Consider the following 21,969-nt stretch of genomic DNA (forward strand, 5'->3'; position numbering starts at 1 on the left):
AACAAAAAAACCTTGCAGTACGTAAAAAGATATTAAAACGAGAAGAACTAGGACACATTTAAAGTAGTGTGTACAGGCAAATTTATAGCACTAAATGCCCACAAGAGAAAGCAAGAAAGATCTAAAATAGGCACCCTACCATCACAATTAAAAGAACTAGAGAAGCAAGAGCAAACACATTCAAAAGCTAGCAGAAGGCAAGAAATAACTAAGATCAGAGCAGAACTGAAAGAGATAGAGACACAAAAAACTCTTCAAAAAATCAATGAATCTAGGAGCTGTTGTTTCTTTTTTTTTTTTTTTGAAAAGATCAAAATTTATAGACAGCTAGCAAGACTAATAAAGAAGAAAAGAGAGAAGAATCAAATTGATGCAATAAAAAATGATAAAGAGGATATCACCACCGGTCTCACAGAAATACAAACTACCATCAGAGAATACTATAAGCACCTCTACACAAATAAACTAGAAAATCTAGAAGAAATGGATGATAAATTTCTAGATACATACACACCCTCCCAAGACTAAACCAGGAAGAAGTTGAATCTCTAATAGGCCAATAACAGGCTCTGAAATTGAGGCAATGATTAATAGCCTACCAACCAAAAAAAGTCCAGGACCAGACGGATTCACAGCCAAATTCCACCAGAGGTACAAAGAGAAGCTGGTACCATTCCTTCTGAAACTATTCCAATCAATAGAAAAAGAGGGAATCCTCCCTAACTCATTTTATGAGACCAACATCATCCTGATACCAAAGCCTGGCAGAGACACAATAAAAAAAGAGAATTTTAAACCAATATCCCTGATGAACATCGATGCAAAAATCCTCAATAAAATACTGGCAAACCGAATCCAGCAGCATATAAAAAAGCTTATCCACCATGATCAAATGGGCTTCATCCCTGGGATGCAAGGCTGGTTCAACATATGCAAATCAATAAAGGTAATCCATCACATAAACAGAACAAACGACAAAAACCACAATTATCGCAATAGATGCAGAAAAGGCCTTCGACAAAATTCAATAGCCTTCATGCTGAAAACTCTCAATAAACAAGGTATTGATGCAACATATCTCAAAATAACAGGAATTATGTATGACAAACCCACACCCAATACCATACAGAATGGGCAAAAACTGGAAGCATTCCCTCTGAAAACTGGCACAAGACAGGGATGCCCTCTCTCACCACTCCTATTCAACATAGTGTTGGAAGTTCTGGCCAGGACAATCAGGCAAGAGAAAGAAATAAAGGGTATTCAATTAGGAAATGAGGAAGTCAAATTGTCCCTGTTTGCAGATGGCATGACTGTATATTTAGAAAACCCCATCATCTCATCCCAAAATCTCCTTAAGCTGATAAGCAACTTCAGTAAAATCTCAGGATACAAAATCAGTGTGCAAAAATCAAAAGCATTCCTATACACCATTAACAAACAAACAGAGAGCCAAATCATGAGTGAACTCCCATTCACCATTTCTACAAAGAGAGTAAAATACCTAGGAATCCAACTTACAAGGGCTGTGAAGACCTCTTCAAGGAGAACTACAAACCGCTGCTCAACGAAATAAAAGACACAAACAAATGGAAGAATATTCTATGCTCATGGATAGAAGGAATCAATATCATGAAAATGGCCATACTGCCCAAAGTAATTTATAGATTCAATGCCATCCCCATCAAGCTACCAATGACTTTCTTCACAGAATTGAAAAAAACTACTTTAAATTTCATATGGAACCAAAAAAGAGCCCGCATTGCCAAGAAAATCCTAAGCAAAAAGAACAAAGCTGGAGGCATCACGCTACCTGACTTCAAACTATACTACAAGGCTACAGTAAGCAAAACAGCATGGTACTGGTACCAAAACAGAGAGATAGACCAATAGAACAGAACAGAGGTCTCAGAAATAACACCACACATCTACAACCATCTGATCTTTGACAAATCTGACAAAAACAAGAAATGGGGAAAGAATTCCCTATTTAATAAATGGTGCTGGGAAAACTGGCTAGCCATATGTAGAAAGCTGAAACTGGATCCCTTCGTTACACCTTATACAAAAATTAATTCAAGATGAATTAAAGACTTAAAGGTTGGACCTAAAACCATAAAAACCCTAGAGGAAAACCTAGGCAATACCATTCAGTATATAGGCATGGGCAAGGACCTCATGACTAAAGCACCAAAAGCAACAGAAGCCAAAATTGACAAATGGGATCTAATTAAACTAAAGAGCTACCTCACAGCAAAAGAAACTACCATCAAAGTGAACAGGCAATCTACAGAATGGGAGAAAAATTTTGCAATCTACCCATCTAATAAAGGGCTAATATCCAGAATCTACGAAGAACCCAAACAAATTTACAAGAAAAAAACAACTCCATCAAAAAGTGGGCAAAGGATATGAACAGACACTTCTCAAAAGAAGACATCTATGCAGCCAACAGACACATAAAAAAATGCTCATCATCACTGTTCATCAGAGAAATGCAAATCAAAGCCACAATGAGATACCATCTCATGCCAGTTAGAATGGCAATCATTAAAAAGTCAGGAAACAACAGATGCTGGAGAAGATATGGAGAAATAGAAATGTTTTTACACTGTTAGTGGCAGTGTAAATTAGTTCAACCATTGTGGAAGACAGTGTGGTGATTCCTCAAGGACCTAGAAATAGAAATACCATTTGACCCAGCAATCCCATAACTGGGTATATACCAAAACGATTATAAATCATGCTACTATAAAGACACATGCACACATATGTTTACTGCAGCACTATTCACAATAGCAAAGACTTGGAACCAACCCAAATGTCCATCAATGATAGAGTGGATTAAGAAAATGTGGCACATATACACCATGGAATACTATGCAGCCATAAAAAAGGACGGGTTAATGTTCTTTGCTGGGACATGGATGAAGCTGGAAACCATCATTCTCAGCAAACTATCAAAGGAACAGAAAACCAAACACCACATGTTCTCACTCACAGGTGGGAGTTGAACAATGAGATCACTTGGACACAGGGCGGGGAACATCACACACTGGCGCCTGTCCGGGGTGGGGGACTGGGGGAGGGATAGCATTAGGAGAAATACCTAATGTAAATGATGAGTCGATGAGTGCAGCAAACCAACATGGCACATGTATACCTAAGTATCAAACCTGCACGTTGTGCACATATATCCTAGAACTTACATAAATAAAGAAATAAACAAATAAATAACTGAAAAAAGGGACACTGGAAGGGGAAGGAAGAGGATGTGAGGAGAGGACTCCAGGCTCTTGACTGGTGTTCTCATGTCCATGGTAGCGCAATTTGGCTTGGGAATCAACTGTCCTTCAAAATGTATGCACTGAGTAACCAGGTCCAGCACTGCAAAGCAAGCAGAAAGCGCTCCGAAGTTCTCAGACTCTAGAAGCTTCAAAACTCGAAAGCTCATTTCATTTCTATCACTGTAGGAATCTACTAATGCATGATTTTAAATCATGTTAAAGACGTTGTATAAATACAGAAGAAAGTGGAGGTATATTAAGATAAAATAAATTCTCCTTCTCTTATCCAAAGAATGTTTTATTTCATGACAAAAACAAACCAGTTAAAAGTGACTTTTATGAACAAGATATAACCACAAAATGAGATAAAATATAAGACAAAAAAAGCAAAACTCTATACAACTATCCTCGAGAATCTTTACAGTAATTGCACATTGTACGTTTTCGTCATGATTTTATTTATTTATTTTTTTTTTTGAGACAGTGTCTTGCTCTGTCACCCAGGCTGGAGTGCAATCTTGGCTCACTGCAGCCTCTGCCTCCTGGGTTCAAGCAATTCTCCTGCCTCAGCTTCCCAAGAGCTGGGATTACAGGTGCCCACCACCACACCAAGCTAATGTTTGTATTTTTAGGAGAGACAGGGTTTTACCATGTTGGCCAAGCTAGTCTCAAACTCCTGACCTCAGGTGATCCACCCACCTCGGCCTCCCAATGTGCTGGGATTACAGGCATGAGCCACTGTGCCTGGCCTCCTCATTTTAATGAATAATAGCAAGGAATGTGAAAATGTTTCATCATTTTTAAATAGAATGAGATATAAATGTATCATAACTCATTCAATTACAAATTTCCCATGAAATAGTACAATGGCAAAAATAATTTCATATCCCCCCCCACATAAATGCAAAATTGTTTAATGTACTAGGCTAAATTTGCTCTTCTTTTCAATGAATTTAAATGTACCTCCTTATGGCCAATTAGGACTTTCAGACATTCCCATGTCTATTAATGAGAACACTTTTTGGCACACGAAGATTTTATTTATCGGGAGGCTTTATCAAGAGCTAAAAAGTATTAGGTGGGATAGTCAGAGTAATACAGAGTAATAGCCACACACTATACTTTCTTCCCCTCCACTGCAACCCTAATTTTTTGGAAAAGATAGGAAATCACCACCATCACCACTAAGCTGTACATGTCATAAAAGAGTTAAATCGACAAAAGCACAACAAAATAGGGAGAAAAATTAAGTAACTTGAGAACCTAGAAGTTGAGACTTCTTTCCATTTTTAGAATTGTTGCAGATTCAATAGTTACCTAAAGAGTGTTGAAGTTTGGTAAGACCTCCTGAAGGCCTGAAACACAATGCCAATTGGCTATGCCTTCTCTGAAATGCTTGGAACCAGAAGTGCTTTGTATCTTGAAAGTGTTCAGATTTGGGAATATTTGCATACATATAATGAGTTATCTTGGGGATGGTACCCAAATCTAAACATAAAAGCCATTTGTGTTTCCTAGATACACTTTAGGTACCTAGCCAGGAAGTAATTTTATACACTATGTATGTATGTGTGTATTTATTTAAATGTGTATCTATATGTTTATTTAAATTTTATTTTAAAATATTTAAAATTAAATATTTCATATCTATACAATTTTGTGCATAAAACAGTATTTGTGTACCTTGAACAATACACATTGGATATGCTTGCATGGGGGAATCTGGTAGTGTGCTGAAAAGATATGAAAGCTGGAGGGTGCTCCAGCTTTTCAGAAGGGAGGTTGGGCTGGACCAACCTCCAGCACCCAGATTGGGTGCTCCCAATCTCTTTGATTGGTGTTCCTACCTCATCCATTGTTTTGCTGTTAGGAACTGCGGTGTAGTTAATAAAACCAAGTAGATATGTTCGCTTATTAGATTATTGCCTGTGTCCTCCACTAGAAGGTAAGGAGGGAAGGCACCTTGTCTTCCCTATTTTCGTCATTACTTTTTGAGCTTGCCAGCGCTCAAAAAGTTTTGGACTTTGGAGCAACCTGAATTTCAGATGTTCAGATTAGCCATGCTCCTCCTGTACTGCATGCTCTACTCCTTTAAATAGCTATCCATTTGGGGCTGTTTGAAAAAAACTGTACACTTGGACATCTGGTCTGTCTGAGCTGGATGTTCCATAACATCACTAAAATAAGCACATTCAAACATCAACTCCTATTCCTTGCTCAGCACAAAGTCTGCACCCCTTCGGGGTGTTCAACTCAGAAACTGGCACCAACTACCTATTGCCCCATCCAAACATTTCCACATCTAACAAGACTGAGTTTTTCTATTACAATTTCAACACTGCTTTCTAAAGTATCTCTTCCTACCTAAACAACAGTAGGCCCCCATTCCATAATGTCTTTCTTTCTCACAGGGATTAATGTCATGACCTCTTAAATTGCCTTCCCTGAGTACAGTCAATCCTGGAAACTTCTTTATGACTCATATACAATGGCTATATTGCATGATTTGTAAATTTACCTAGAATTTTTTGTCTCCCCCAAAGAAATCCGTCGAAAGAATCACAGATCATCTGTGTAGTATTCTGCCACCCACATTCCTCCCAATCTCTTTGATTAGTGTTCCCACCTCATCCATTGTTTTGCTGTTATGAACTGCCGTCCAGTTAAAAAAACCAAGTAAATATGTTCGCTTATTAGATTATTGCCTGTGTCCGCCACTAGAAGGTAAGGAGGGAAGGCACCTTGTCTTCCCTATTTTCCTCATTTCATCCTCAGTGTCTAGAAGGGTGTCTGGTACTACGTGTTTGTTGGTAAATATTTTTTACATAGATAAATAAATACAAGAAACCTGGAGTCATCTTTGACTTTTCTCACTCTCCTATGCCTCTCCTCCAACGACCTTTGGATATGGTTTGGCTCTGTGTCCCCACCCAAATCTCATGTGGAATTATCATCCCCAATGTTGGAGGTGGGGCCTGGTGGGAGGTGACTGGATCATGGAGGTGGTTTCTAATAGTTCAGCACTATCCCCCGAGTGCTGTCTCATGAGTGAGTTCTCACAAGATCTGGTTGCTTACAAGGGTGTAGCACCTCCATCTTCACTCTCGCTCCTGCTCTGGCCAGATGAGAAGTGTCTACTTCCCCTTCCAACATAATTGAAAGTTTTCTGTGGCCTCCCCAGTCATGTTTCCTGCATAGTCTGTGGAATCATGAGCCAATTAAACCTCTTTTCTTTATAAATTACCCAGTCTCAGGTCGTTCTTTATAGTAATGCAAGAACAGACTAACATAAACCTCTATTCAACCAATCACAAGTTCTGGCAGTTCCACTTCCTAGTCAAGGTTGAATGCATCCTTGTTCTGTTTCCTTTCTCACTTTTACCATCTTGGTCCAGCCCAACCTCCCTTCTGAAAAATGACTGCAACTGTGTCCTCTCAGGTCTCTCTGAGTGCAGTCTTGTCTCTTGCATCTTGTTTTCCACTCTACCTCCAGAACGAGCTTTCCAAAGGGCAATGTATCCTCCTCAGGACTCCAGGGGGTTCCTCGTTAGTGACTTACAGGGAACTCCATGGTGTCCAGTACTTACTCCTCCAGTCTCACTTCCAGACAGTCCTTCTCACTGTCTTTGTTCTGGACCCTCAGGATCTTAGTTCATTTATATTCAGTTAAAAAAAAAAAAACCATATAGACTATGAAGTGGTGTTCACCTTATAGGCTGGCTTACAGCATTCATTATGGGATCCTTTCTTACATATTTCTAGAGTAGCCATTTCTAAGCCCAAAAAGAACTCTCAGGATTATCATTAGCCAAGTTCACTTTGTGAAATATTGATTTAGATGAATGATCTTCTAAAACATGTCACTTCTCTCAATCCAGTTACTGATTTAAAAAAATTAAGTCTCTAGCAAGGACTTGCACTAAGGACCTATACTGTTCTTTAAGAATAGACAATCACTTTACTCTGAAATTAGAGAATCATAGTTGGCATGACAGCATCTTATGCAATTTATAAAACCTAAACAAGATTCCAATCTCATTGTCTATCTACACACACAGGATATCATCATTAACCCAAGCTGTGACAGCAGCATTTTAAGACATGAAAACCAGATGGTCAGAAAACCAGGTAGGCTGAGGAACGGAGCTCCCTTCTGGCTCTTTTCTGAGCTAGCAGCCCTAAACCTAAGAACAATTCAGTTACTGAATTAATTTCTTAATAGACAACTCAGCTTTCATAATTCCTAGAAATTAATATAAATATTAAATTCCCCCAAGTAATGATAAACTCTTTCATTATGCTGATTTCTGTAATCCCCTATGGAAACTAATCGGCTCCTCCTCCAGACTCCACAGTACAGCATTGAGATTCTGCCGTAAGTACCACTTATCTCGCCAGCCACATTTGGTTATGCACATGCCCATTTCCCCAACAAGACAAAGGGAGGAAAGCAACATCGGAAAGGGTATTGGAAGGATCATGTGCAGCTGAGGCAATGGTGCATTGCCTAGTTCTTAGGTACAACAGTCACACAGTCATCTTTGCGAAAGAGACACAGTGCAAAATCTGCACCACCTTACATAACAGCTCTGACTAGGCTGAAAGTCAGGAAAAACAAATTAAACTACTGCTTCTCACATTTATCAACTCTGTGATTTCACGTAAGCCATTTAATATTTCTGGGTATAATACAACCCAGAAATGAGAGCGTGTATAGATACATAAATCATATGTATGTACATACATATATATGCATATGAATATGCATATATGCATTATGCATTAATGATATAATATATATGAAAGCAATTCATGAGCTTGCTACAGAGTATCATGCATTAATGATATATATGAAAGCAATTCGTGAGTTTAATGTAGTACAAAATGTAAAGCTATTTTATTATTTCTGTGTATCTCTATATGCTAGCACCTAAATCATTTTTCATGCATGTTATATACAATTAAACAGAAATATAAGATATACTTAATTTTAGTTTTTCATATATGTGCTATTAGCTAAAACATAAAAATGGAGAGTTACAGTCTTTATTAAGAAATCTACTGCCTAATAACATCTTCCCATTTTATTGTAATTCACTAAAACCAAACGAAAATAGTCTTACATTAGGAAAGTTTAAAATGCTCAATAGTACATTGTAAAAAGTAAAATACGTCAAAAATCACAAGAAAATGCAATAATGCATAGCTGGAAGCTAAAAATAAAACAAGTGCACTAAGTGATAAACCAGCCCTTTAGATATTAATATAGATAAAGGAAGGTCATTGGAAGGAAGCATGTGGGTGCACAGCACAGCACAGCACAGCACAGCACATGGACCCTGGTTTCCAGCTTCGATTCTGCCACCAACTAAGTGAATTTAGACAATGCTTGAGTCTCCTTCCACCTGAGTACATCAGTCTTAACAGTAAAATCTGACATTTTAAGAGAGCTTTATGATACAAATATACTTTCACATATTATCTCTTAGGAAACTAGTCTTCAAACTGTGTTCTGAGGAACCAAAAGGATTTTCTGCAACCACAGAGATCCCTTGCAGGAAGAAAAGATGAGGCTGGAATGAGCTCCAGAACCCCAGCTCCAATTCCACCAAAGCAAATCCATGTTTACTTATTTTATAGATTAATCTACTCCACAAGATGTCATTTCGAAAAGTGGTTCTGGGTCCAAAAAAAAAAACTATGGAATTTCCATCCAGGTTCTAGGAGTCTTATTTTTTAAAAAATAAAACCTATTGCTATGCAACCATTTGTAAGATGGTGGCTATATTCAAAACACTTTATAATTATTTTTAGAAATCTTTTCAGAATTTATCTTAAGTAATTTTTGCTGTCTTCTTTTCACCTTTTCGTATTGCTTAAATTTCTACTTCTATGTATGAATTATTTTCAAAAATAAAAAAATTAAAACAATATTAGTTTGGGGGAAAAAATGAGGAATCTTTCTTAAGAAGCTGACTAAATTCCCTTAGCCAAAAAATGGAATGACTGTATAATTTTTGTCCAAACCAGATACTTTTGATAGTGGCAAAGGATGCTATTAATTATTAATCTGAGACAATGAAAATAACCTAGATTGTCCCAGGCAAAAAGTGACAAATAGTCCTTCTACTGATGAAAGATGTGAAAGTTACATCATGATGAAAACAACCTGTCAGGTAACAGACATGTGCCCTTCATTGGACAGTGTGCCATCATGGTAACAGCTGAGAAATGGACAGTATCTATTTTCTCATCTATGATTTCAGTTTGGTTGGGATCCAGATACATGGGAGATGCAGAGACAAATGCTCTGCTCCATCAGCCTTGTTTAGCATGAATGACTGAAAATTACAGTGAGAAAGTTAATTACAACAGTTTGGCTAATTGAAAGTTTTCTGAAACTAATGAGTCTTGCTTAATAGAAAGCCCTGATGCACAACAGTCAAAACAGTCTCTGGCACTAAACAGAGTGGATGATCCTGTGATGCTTCTGAACAGAAAAAAGAAACTGTGACGTGTTAACTCCACCTTAACACTGAAGAACAGTGGAGAATCAGGCTAAAGCCTTGTGTATCAGATAATGGGAGCCTAAAGAATACTTCATTCTTCTTCTACTTATTATATCTGAATATGGTACCACTTCTAGAAATTTATTATATGGTTTATGAATTTGCATAGCAAACAACAGGTGTTCTAGATAACACATGGCTTTTTCCAGGAAATGAGAAAATATTTCATGTTAAAGAGACAGAAACCACAGATCTTTAGTACCTGGCAGAGATGTCACAGAGTTGGTAACAAAAATGCAGTGACAAGGCCTTGTTGTATAATAAAAGATTGGGCTGGCCTTTGTTCCTGGAAATTTCCTGATAGAAAGGACTCTGTTATTCACATGGGCCCCTCATACCACTCATGCCAACCACTCATCACCAACCATGTGATGAGAAGGTTGAGGTTTTAAGTCACATGATATCAGTTGACCTGGGAGGGGAGCTGATGGAGATTTGAGTTCAGTCTTAAAGATCTTGGCTGAGCACAGTGGTTCATGCCTGTAATCTCAGCACTTTGGGAGGCTGAGGCGGGCGGATCACAAGGTCAAGAGATCTAGACCATCCTGGCCATCATGGTGAAACCCCATCTCTACTAAAAATACAAAAATTAGCGGGGTGTGGTGGCCCACACCTGTAGTCCCAGCTACTCAGGAGGCTGAGGCAGAAGAATCACTTGAACCCCAGAGGTGGAGGTTGCAGTGAGCCAAGATCGTGCCACTGTGCTACAGCCTAGTGACAGAGCGAGGCTCTGTTTCAAAACAAATAAAAAGATCTGAGTCCTGTCCTATGGCCAATGATGTGATCAAGTATGCCTATGTAATAAAACCCCAATAAAAACCCAGGACACCACGGCTCAAGTGAACGTCCAGGTTGGTGATACACATGATATACCTGGAAAGTAGCACATTCTGATGACAGGGAAGGTTTGCATTTGGGACCCTCCCAAACCTTGCCCTCTGTATCTTTTCTTTTGACTGATACTTATTTGTATCTTTGTAAGAAAGCTGTAATAATAATCACAGCACTTCTCTGAGTTCTGTAAGTCATTCTAGTGAATTATGGAAACTGAGAGGGCTGAGGGAATGGCCTAATTTGTAGCCACTTGGTCAGAGGTATGGGTCTCTTGAGAACCCCAAGCTTGTGGCTGGTGACTGAGTGAGGGCAGTCTTGTGGGACTTGGCCCTTAACTTCTGAAATCTGCATTCGCTCTGCCGTAGTTACTGTCAGAATTACATTGTAGGCCTAAAGAGTTAACACAGTCTCATGAAGTGTGGATCATTAGAAAATCACCCCACATAATGAAAAAATATCACACTCTTATCTGATTTTTTAAAAACCTTTACCCTCAAATAACGTTATAATTATAACCTTTAAAGAGAATGTCCTCCTAAGGTAAAACTAACGAAAGCTCTTTAATTGTAAAGCGGTATTAAAGGAACACATATAATGTTAGCATCTTGCCAACCTAGGGTAATTTAATGTGTCATTTCCCAAACACAAAAATGCCACTGCTGAGTCACTGCAATTTGGGGTTGACCTCCATCCAGATCTGCCCACCCAGACACTATATGAATGGCATTTATTTGACAGACGGACAGCCCATACTGAAAATCCCGTCTCCTCCAGAAGAGTATAATGAAGTTGACAGTCTTATTTAGATGTTTAATCAATGGCCTTAGTGTATTGGCACTCCACTGTCACCAATTAAATTAAGTGATAAAATGTTGTGATTTAACCATGCCTTCAACAAGTTTCATTGCTCTGATATTTTCATTCCAACAACTAAAGAACAATAAAGTTCATTAAAAGCAAAGTTATTTGGATTTGTGTTCCCCTAAAAATTTCCCTTCCATTTGCAATTTATGACATGTACCTGGTAATATATTAATGTTCTAATAAAAATATGAGAGATCATTTGCAAATCACTGAAGCATGTACTGGCATTTAGGATTTCCTCCTCAGTTTCAATAAGGTCTTGTACAATTTAGGACCAGGAGAAAAAGAACCATTTAAGCCACTGCAAACCTAGGTCATTCCTGGTGGTTTCATTGGGGAAAAAAATAAACAATGCAAACTTGAGGGGTTTTCTTTCTCTCACACTTCTGTGATACATAGAGTAAAATATTTCGTATCTAAGGGTCTAAGATTTTATACCTTATTGCAACTGAGGATGGGAGCCAGGGTGGAATGTTAAGTCATGGAACAACAAGATTAAAGTGGCATTTTAGGAAATAGGGATTGGAAAGTATAAAAGTTAGACTGAAAGAGAATTCAACTTGAACCAATCATAGCTGGGGATTCTTCCACGCCAATACCCTGGTATGCAATCATGCAGAAGTGGATTACCTAGAGGTAAACAAGGAGCATGAAGATAAGGAAACAGATGTGAAATGCATTTCTTTTGGTACTGTAACAGCCTTTGAGACCTGAGCAAATGGATGCATTAAGGATGATGGCAAAGTGCCTAGCCTCAAAGAGTATTAGGAATGCCTTTAGACAAACAGACTCTAGGGACAGGAAGTAGGTGGGGAATAAATGATTTTCTTTCAGTTTTGGATTTTGCATGTTCACAATGTTTTCTACATAGATATTTTAAACCGCATTGAGGCCTATAGCACCTTATATAACCTTTTAATGCTTCCATAATTTAAGATGTTATAATCTAACTAGGGAAACTATTGCAGTTGAATAACTGAAAGAATGAAAAACATAAGTGGGTGATTTATCATGGCTATGAAAGTTCAGATGAAATTTAGATTAAGCAGAATAGTAGAGATTTGAGCCTCCAAAGTTTATCACAAACTTGGGCTTACTGAGCCATACCAAAGAGCCAGTACCTGGAACATCAGTGGGGTGGTTGCAGAGGAAAAATTCAGACTCTTGATCATGTGACATTCAGGATCATATTTGGACATAAATCCTTTAATTATGACTGTTTTGGCTGTTCCTTGTTCACCAATTAATAGTACAGCCTAAAATAGTGGGAATTGAAAAAGAAAAAACAAGAAATGAAATAAATGAGTGTGATGGGCTGAATTTGTCCCCCCAAAATTCATATGCTGAATCCTCAACCCCTAGTACCTTAAAATGTGATTCTATTTGGAAATAAGGTCTTTAAAGAGGTGACTACGGTAAAATAAAGCTGTTGGAACGAGCCCTAGCCCACTCTAACTGGTGTCCTTATAAGAAGAGGAAATTTGTGGCCAGGCATGGTGGCTCACACCTGTAATCCCAGCACTTTGGGAGGCTGAGGCAGGCAGATCATCTGAGGTCAGAAGTTCGAGACCAGCCTGGCCAACATGGTGAAATCCCGTCTGTACTAAAAACACACAAATTAGCCAGGTATGGTGGTGGGCACCTATAATCCCAGCTACTCGGGAGGCTGAGGCAGGAGAATCACTTCAACCCAAGAGGCAGAGGTAGCAGTGAGCCGAGATTACACCATTGCACTCTAGCCTGGGTGACAGAGACTCCATCTCAAAAAAAAAAAAAGTAAATTTGTATATACAAAGAAACACCATGAGAAGACACAGTGAGAAGGCAGACATCTACAAGCCAAGGAGAGAGACCTCTGAAGAATGCAAGCCTGCCAACACATTCATCCTGGACTTTCAGCTTCCAGAATAGAGAGAAAAGAAACTGCTGTTGTTTAGGCCACCTAGGCTGTGGTATTTTGTTATAGCAGCCCTAGCAAACTAGCTCAGTGATCAAAGCAGAACGAATCCTATGGGGAAAAGCAAGTCAAAATTTACTGTCAACTCATACATAAGAAATAATTACTTACTTATGAATTAGAACTATTCAACTCATATTTTAGTGGGGAATAATAAAAGAATAGTAGATAAGGTAACATTTTCATTGATTCAAAACTGCAACATAAAACATTTTATAACAAATGCAGGATGCTTCATGTCTTCCTTTAAAATATGCTACTGTTCATAAAAATTAAAAGTCATACCTTGCCCTGTTTAGCCATGGTTTGAATTAGAAAGTCAGTCCTCACATTGTCAACATTTGGCACCAGAATAGAGCCATACTCTGGGGTGGTATCAGATGGATACAGGTATTCTTGGGTACGTGTGTTCCAGTGCGTCCATGTACCTGAGATGAACAGAAGACATTTCCGTCTCCATAGTAATAATTCAACTCCGAACTGTAATGAGCAGACATCCTTGAAATCTTATGAGGTCACCTTCCAAATTCTCCCCATAAAATAAAGATCATTAAAATTAGCGATCTAAGTACACAAGTATGTGTTAGCTGAGTCAAAACGTCCCAAGGAACAATTTCAAGGTGTAAACCTAGGAAATACTAGGAAGTATTTCGGAATTTTTAAAAAAATATATTAGTTTTCAATAGCATGAAGTATGTATAAAAATACAGAACACAGTGAGAGCAGCATGTATCAAAAATCATTAATCACTTTCGAATGTCTAATCTCACACTCTTTTCATTAGGCAAAAGATCCTAGGCCTATGCATATGAATATTAAATATTTAATACATTATTATATACCCATATATATGTACCTCATTTTTTGTATAAATGTACTTTATATATTTATACACACACCAATAACCTTAAAATATATATCCATACAGAGATAAAGATATACAGCTGTGGGTTTCTATATACCCACGTATTTGGCAAAAATATACTTTAAACTTTGTAACTTTTATATAAATTGCTGATTCTACTGAATGAACGACAGAAATGGATCTGATTTGGTTTTTTAACCATTTTAACCACTTTCATTGAAAGTTTAGTGCACAATATATTTAACAGGAGGAAAACGTGCATTTGAAAAACAGATTTTTTAAACGGAAACCACTGTCACTTTCTTCACACACGAACATTTTCATATCTTACAGCCAAGAATGATACATCTCATTTAGAAAAATATATATATACTGTGTAAATATTGGCCATGTAGGGAAGAACAGCCCCATGGGTTCCGTCTGGACGGGCAGGTGTCCTCACCGTCGGGCGCCACGTAGTAGTCGAAGGCGGTGTCCCCGGGGCCCGCTGGCGGCGGCAGCTCCAGCGTCCCCGCCGGCCGCGCGCGCAGCCAGAGCTCCAGGCGGCGCCTGCCGTCCAGCTCCAGCGCCGCCCCCGCGCTCCACAGCAGCGCGAACACGAACAGCCGCCCCAGGTGCGCCCGGCTCACCTCCCCGCCTTGCTCCTGAGAAGGAAAGACACTTTTTTTTTAATTACTCGATTCTCAAACCCAAACATTGCTCTAGGGTTTCAATGAAAACAGTAAATATAGAAACAAGACACTAGTTTTCCTCCAAGAACAAGGGAAAGGATGAATAAAACTGGAGAACAAATGAAGAACTGATCTCTGGAAACACCAAGTTGCCTTTAAAAATAACAGGGTTGGCCGGGCGGGGTGACTCACGCCTGTAATCCCAGCACTTTGGGAGGCCGAGGCGGGCGGATCACGAGGTCAGGAGATCGAGACCATCCTGGCTAACCCGGTGAAATCCCATCTCTACTAAAAAATACAAAAGAACTAGCCGGGCGTGGTGGCAGGCACCTGTAGTCCCAGCTACTAGGGAGGCTGAGGCAGGAGAATGGCGTGAACCCGGAAGGCGGAGCTTGCAGTGAGCCCAGATCGCGCGACTACACTCCAGCCTGGGCGACAGAGCGAGACTCCGTCTCTAAAAATAAATAAATAAATAATAATGATAAAATAAAAATAAATTTTTTAAAAAACAGAGTTTATCACAGCACTGTTCACCACAGCCAAGTTGGAGACAACCTAAGTGTCCATCAACAGATGAATGGATAAAGAAAAGTGCTACATATACACAAGGCAGTACTATTCAGCCATAAAAAAAGAATGAGAGCCTGTCATTTGAACAATATGAATGGAACTGGAGGTTATCATGTTAAGTGAAATAAGCCAGGCACAGAAAGACAAACTTGGTATATTCTCAAGTATCTGTGGAAGCTAAAAAATTAAAACAATTGAAGTCATGGAGATAGAGTAGAAGGATGGTTACCAGAGGCTAGGAAAGGGGAGTAGGGAGTGGGGAGGCAGTGGGGATGATTAATGGGTACAAAAATACAGAGTGACTTCACTGCAGTCAACAAAAATTCGTTGTGCACTTTAGAGTAACTGAGGGAGTACAATTATAATGTTCATAACACAAAGAAAATGAAGAATGAGGTGACAGATACCACATTCACCTTGATGTGGTTATTACACATTGCATACCGGTATCAAAACATCTCATGCAACCCATAAATATACATACCTACTATGTACCCACAAAAATAAAAAATTACAACACACACAATCATAATTTTGGGATACCTGTTGCATGAGTTTGTTAACCTGCAACTAAATTCCAAATCCATGGTTAGCTTTATTTTTTGTTCAAGGGATATGAAAAAATACCAAAATATGTGGGATCCATGTTTGAAATATTCCCCCTCCCCAAGAGCTCTAACCAAATCTAGTTTCAAATATAGTACTCTCTGCACAGCATGGCTACATTAATAAAAGAGAAAATATAGTACTCTCTGCACAGCATGGCTAAGTTGATGAGAGAATTTCTCTAGAAAGTTGAGCAATTTACCTTGAGAGGGATCAGGCCTTGGAGCATGTTAATGCTCTGTGTGATGACAAAGGCCTCCAGCACCTCCATCTTGTATTCTAAGTTCTGGACACAGAAGCGATACAAGTCTGGGAATGACTCAGTGTACAGCTGACGAAGAATTTCTGCTTCTTGAGGCGAGCGTTTCTTAAGAAAACCCTGTCAGTTCACAGATAAGTGTATTCATGAAACTTACTAGCACACTAGGAAAATGGTCATTTGGGGACAAAAATTTTAAAAGTATCTGTTAGTAACGATAATATTTAATGATTATACCACACACGATGTTCCAGGCTTTGTTACAAACTCCTCCGCGTATTAATTCATTTAATCTTCAAAACAACCCTACAAGGTAAGAACTGTTATTATCCTCCTTTTACACATGAGGCACCAGAGGCCCAGGAAGTGTAGGTAGCCTGCTCAGGAGCCCACCGCAAGCAAGTGGCAAGGGCAGAAGTCAGACCCAGAAAGCCTGGGCCCACATGTTCAGCTACTATACTATGCATATGCTCACAGGTGAAGAAATAGTCTTCAATTCTTGATTAAAATATGCTGGGAGAAAATGAGAAGGCACATCTATGGAAATAACTCGGGGGGGGAAGTAAAGAATAAAAGATGAACAAAGGAAATCCATACCCAGATTTTTTTTTCTTTTTTTGAGACAGGCTCTTACTCTATCACTCAGGCTGGAGTACAGTGGCATGATCTCGGTTCACTACAACCGCCGCCTCCCAGGCTCAGGTGATCCTCTAGCCTCAGCCCTCCAAGTAGCTGGGATCACAGGTGCATGCCACTACACTCAGCTAATTTTTGTAATTTTTGTCGAGACAGGGTTTTGCCATATTGCCCAGGCTAGTCTCAAACTCCTTGCCTCAAGCAATCTGCCTGCGTTGGCCTCCCAAAGTGCTGGTATTACAGGCATGAGCCACTGTGCCTAGCCCCCAGATTTTTTTAATGGAAAACAAAGATTTACCACGATTAGTTGTTTCTTTTTATTTCTTCTAATTTAATTAATAAACGATGTAGAAAAATATCAAGGATACTCATGAAAATGGAGAATTTAGTCATTTGGGAAACCTAGTATTAAGAAACTGCACCTCATTCAGAACAAAATACCACTTAACACACACTGTTTCCTTACGATGAGGCAAGTTCTCTTAAGGTCAAGAGATCAGCTCATTCTTCACCTCAATATTTCAAGAAACAATTAGAGACTCTGAACAGAAGCAATGAAATGTTGATTCTGAATTATTCATTAGTTCATGAATTTACCATGATTCTACCTCGACAAAAACATAACACAGCCCTTTTGAGTTGATGGAACCGAAAGACGACATTCACCAGAGCAGGTAACCAGCGTGGCTCCCTGAAGCTGACAGATTGCCAGCAACACAACTTTTCAATTGCTCTGCCCTCTAATAACTCTCAGAGCTGGCTTTCCTGTTCTAAACATTTCCAATCTGATTCTTCATGAGTCTTGCTCTTCCTAACAATTCCCCAAAAATAAAATGCATTATTTAAAACATATAGGATATTATGAGGTGGGTGTAGCATTAACAAAAAGGTCTTATTCAGTCTCAATATGGACAGACTATAGCAAAAGCTTATTTTATAAATATCAAACTCATGCATTAGCTAGTATTCCTTAGCTAGTTGTATAAAAGCATTTTTCAAAAATCTTTTTGAAATTGAAGTATTTCGGAAAAATCACATATATACATTTTCACTTGTACTTTGCTGTAACTGTGGTTTCCAAGCCTGGCTATGTGGGGGAAAAAATGTTGTGGCACTTAAAAGAAAAAAAAAAAAAAGAGAGAACAATCCTGAGTTTCCTCCCAGAGATTCTAATTTGGTAAGATTGAAGTGTAACTCAATCATCCATATTTTAAAGCATTGTCATTAGTGATTACTTTTGCAAAGACAGGGCTGCAACCCTCTGCTTTTCTTCTCCTTAATGGATGGATAAGTTAATTGTGAAATCTGAAACCTTTACAACTATTTTTAGTGACACATTCAACTATATGTCAACATCATTTTGCTGTATGATTCCCTTCTTCACAGCTTCATACCAAATCTAAAGCCTTTTGCAACAGAGTTGAGTAAATTATGGAAAGACATTAGTAAAAAGTTAGGATATAACCATATAGAAATAAAAGTTTTAAGATGTAATGATATAATGTAAAATAAACATCTACTTTATTTAAATTAGGAATTCAAATGTTTTCAATCAAAATCATCTTCAGAAAACTTAGGTGATGAAAATAATACAACCAACTATGTAAAACAAGATTTTTCATGTGGCTGATCTAATAAACATTCTGCTTTACATTATAATATTTATATAGCAAAATATCTAAGTTTGCAAGGCATTATTTATAATATAATTCTGATCAATATATTCTAGGGCATATTGCTGGTAATAAAATAATATACCTGATTATGAATTGCTGAGATGTTATCTGAAATATTATTGCCAAGTTCAAATTTAGAACTAATGTTATAACTAATGAATCTCATAAAAATTCCTTTTATGCAATTTTAACAAACTGACTTCAAGTTAATGTTCTAAGATGGTCCTCCTAAACTTTATGTGAGTGTGTACCTTTCAAAAATATCATGCATCCCCAAAGTGATCAAATTAAATTTTACTTATTCCATCCTCAGACACAGTTTGGCAAGACTGTTGGTTCATACAGGCCTGGCAATTACTCTACAACCCAGAGGTTGGAAATCCCAGTTCAAAAGTGATTACAAGAGTAATGAAGAAACATGTTAGGAGCAATCAGCATTTGAATGTCCCAGTGCATTCAAGGTATCTTCCATAAACTTTAGCATAAAAATGCAATTACACTGCCATCTGCAGAAAAATTGGCACACACACAAAAAGAATGCTAACGGGTCTGTTTTCCTTTTTAATTATACAAAAGAAGGATTCAATTATACCTCAAGAATAGGACTCCAATCAAGGATAGAAGAGCTCATGAAAACCATTCCATTTCTTGAGACGGTGGCAGGAGAAGCATTGTCAATGTTATGAGGCTCGAAAACGATCTTGCAGTTTGGAGCCATGGGAATCCGATCACCATTGGCAAGGGTTAGAGTTTTGTTATCATCCAAAACAGAATTCAGATTTTCAATCCAGATGGCATCTACTGGACCATCAAGAATTATCCAGATATGTTCCCCTAGAATACCCCACCAAAGGGAGAAAAAAAAATACATACACACATGCAGTGCATGTACACATAAGTTTAAAAGAGTTTGAAGAAGTACTATATTCGATGTAATTTTCATTAAATTTTTAAATACAGTTTTGTCTAAATGATTACCTTTATCACAAAGGATCTTCAAAGATCTTTATATAGCAGTCAAGGCCCATAATTACATCAAAAAGTCATTTGTTTATTGGACAAATATTCATTGAGCACCTTGCACATGTCACTGTTCTAGGGGCTGGGGATATTGTGATAAGTGAGACAATATCCTGCTTTTGCAGAGCTTACATTCTAAGGAGTAGAGATGACAAGCAACCAAATAAAGAAAAGTTTAACACACGAAAAATTAAGTAGAATGAGGGCATGGGGTATGTTTTAGATAAGGTAGTCAATAAGATATTCCAGGAAGAGAATGAAGTGATGTAAAGATCTAGAGGTAGAATATTCCAGACAGCAAGAACAGAAAGTGCTAAGCCCCTGAAGCAGGTACAGGCTTAGTGTAATACAATGGACTGAATGTTTGTGTTCCCCCAAAATATCCTCATGAACGAGATTAGTGTCCTTAAAAAGAGACCTCAGAGAACCCCCTTGCCCTTCTGCAACATGGGGTACAGCAAGAAATCAGCAGACTGCAACCATGAAGAAAGCCTTCGCCAGAACCTGACCATGCTGGCTCCCTGATCTCAGACTTACTTCCAGCCTCTGGAACTATGAGAAGTGAATGTCTATTATTTATAAGCCACCCAGTCTCTAGCATCCCAAACTAAGGTGATCACGTTCCAGGAACAATAAGAAGCAGAACCCGAATGGCAAAAAGAGGAGGAGGGGGAGAGGTATATGAGGGCAGTGGGAAAGACAGAGCTATGGAACCCATTCTGGTTTGCACCTAAGTCTAAGGCGTCCAGTAGAGATCCTCATAAGTTGTCGAGTTGGGAATTCAGGAGAGAGGTCAGGGCTGGAGATTAAAATGTGAACGCCACCAGTTTAGAGATGGGATTTAAAGCTATGGGCCTGGGTAAGTTTCTTCTTGATAAGTGTGGAGAGAAAAGAGGGCTGAAGACAGAGGCTCTGTAACCCTTACGCTTCTGGCACGGTCTCCTGTGTTTGTTCCCGTTTCTTCCAGACTTCTCAAGGAAGCAGAAGTGGAAAAAGAGCTAGCAGGATGAGGAATCCCCGCAACCCAGGGAAGGAAGGGTTTCAAGAAGGCAGGCGATCGGCTGTGCCAAATGCTACTGAGGGCAGTACCAGACTGAGAACTGGCAATTTGTATTCGACAAGCTGGAGGTCACGGGTGTCTTTGATACCGCCATTCCAGAGGAGCGCTGGGCACAAAACCTGACAGCAGTCACACGAGGAGATGCTTGCAGGTAGAGAAATGACAAACATCGGCAGAATGCTCAGCAAGAATGTCATTGTAAATTTAGGTTTTTGATTTAACAGTAGCATTCCTCTTACTTTCTCAACTACTACCTTCTCTTACTCACCACCACCACTATCTGTCTCATGTTTCTAAATTTTCTTTGTTATGCAACAACTGTGGAATTGTCTATTTCAAATAAAGTGCTTTGAACATCCTAATCAAGTTTATTCAACTAGCAATTCAAGTAAAATAAAATGGTGATCTAATCACCAGAGTCACTTTGAAAGAAAAAGCATATGTTGCCTTTTTTTAATGTGGAAAGAAGGAGGAAAAAAAAAAAAACCTCTGAGCTCTTGTTCTTTTAAGTCACATTTGGTCACTGGGTCTGTGTTTACAATGGATTACTGGAACAAATCAGAAATAAAATTTGATTTATTTCCAGTAGAACAAAAACAATTTCTAATATGAGCACATTTTTTAAATGAAGCATTTTCACTGATCTTTGGACAATTAATATTAGCATTATCAGCTACATTCCTTAAATGAGAACTTCAATGGTACAACTTTAAACATTTTTCAGAAGGACACTGTTGCCCAAAGGGTAAACCCAGGAAGCCCAAATATCTCCTCCTTCCCCTGCTTCTTTCTCTCTGCAGTTGTATTCACTGTGCCTTTTGCCTACTCACTCAGGAGTGAGGAAATCAAATGAGAAGACAGCTGATATCACCTCTTCCCTCCTAGTTTATATTCTGAGAACATTGGGTTCAATTGACAAAGTCCATAAGTGAGGGACTATTCAGACTGAACCGCTAGCCCTTAATGAGTTTGTTTAAACAACTGAACACCAATGTCCATCTACACAGAATAATTTATTAGTTCAATGTAGACTTCATTTTTGCTATACACAATTTTCTCTCTCAAATAACCCATTTTCCCTGTGATTTTATAGAG

At 38.5% G+C, this 21,969-nt stretch overlaps 1 protein-coding gene across 1 annotated transcript in view; it reads right to left on the minus strand.

Annotated features, from left to right (window-relative positions):
• DNAH5 (dynein axonemal heavy chain 5) overlaps positions 1-21,969 on the minus strand; it is a 262,592-nt gene that overhangs the window by 103,602 nt on the left and 137,021 nt on the right. The window contains exons 43-47 of the mRNA XM_033178810.1: positions 19,387-19,628; positions 16,426-16,602; positions 14,819-15,020; positions 13,797-13,939; positions 12,676-12,810 (exon numbers count right to left, since the gene is read on the minus strand). Coding sequence (XP_033034701.1) covers positions 12,676-12,810; positions 13,797-13,939; positions 14,819-15,020; positions 16,426-16,602; positions 19,387-19,628 — 899 coding nt within the window. The remainder of the gene's footprint in view (positions 1-12,675; positions 12,811-13,796; positions 13,940-14,818; positions 15,021-16,425; positions 16,603-19,386; positions 19,629-21,969) is intronic.

This window comes from Trachypithecus francoisi, unplaced genomic scaffold, assembly GCF_009764315.1.
Source record: "Trachypithecus francoisi isolate TF-2019V2 unplaced genomic scaffold, Tfra_2.0 Lachesis_group2, whole genome shotgun sequence".
Lineage (NCBI taxonomy): Eukaryota > Metazoa > Chordata > Mammalia > Primates > Cercopithecidae > Trachypithecus > Trachypithecus francoisi.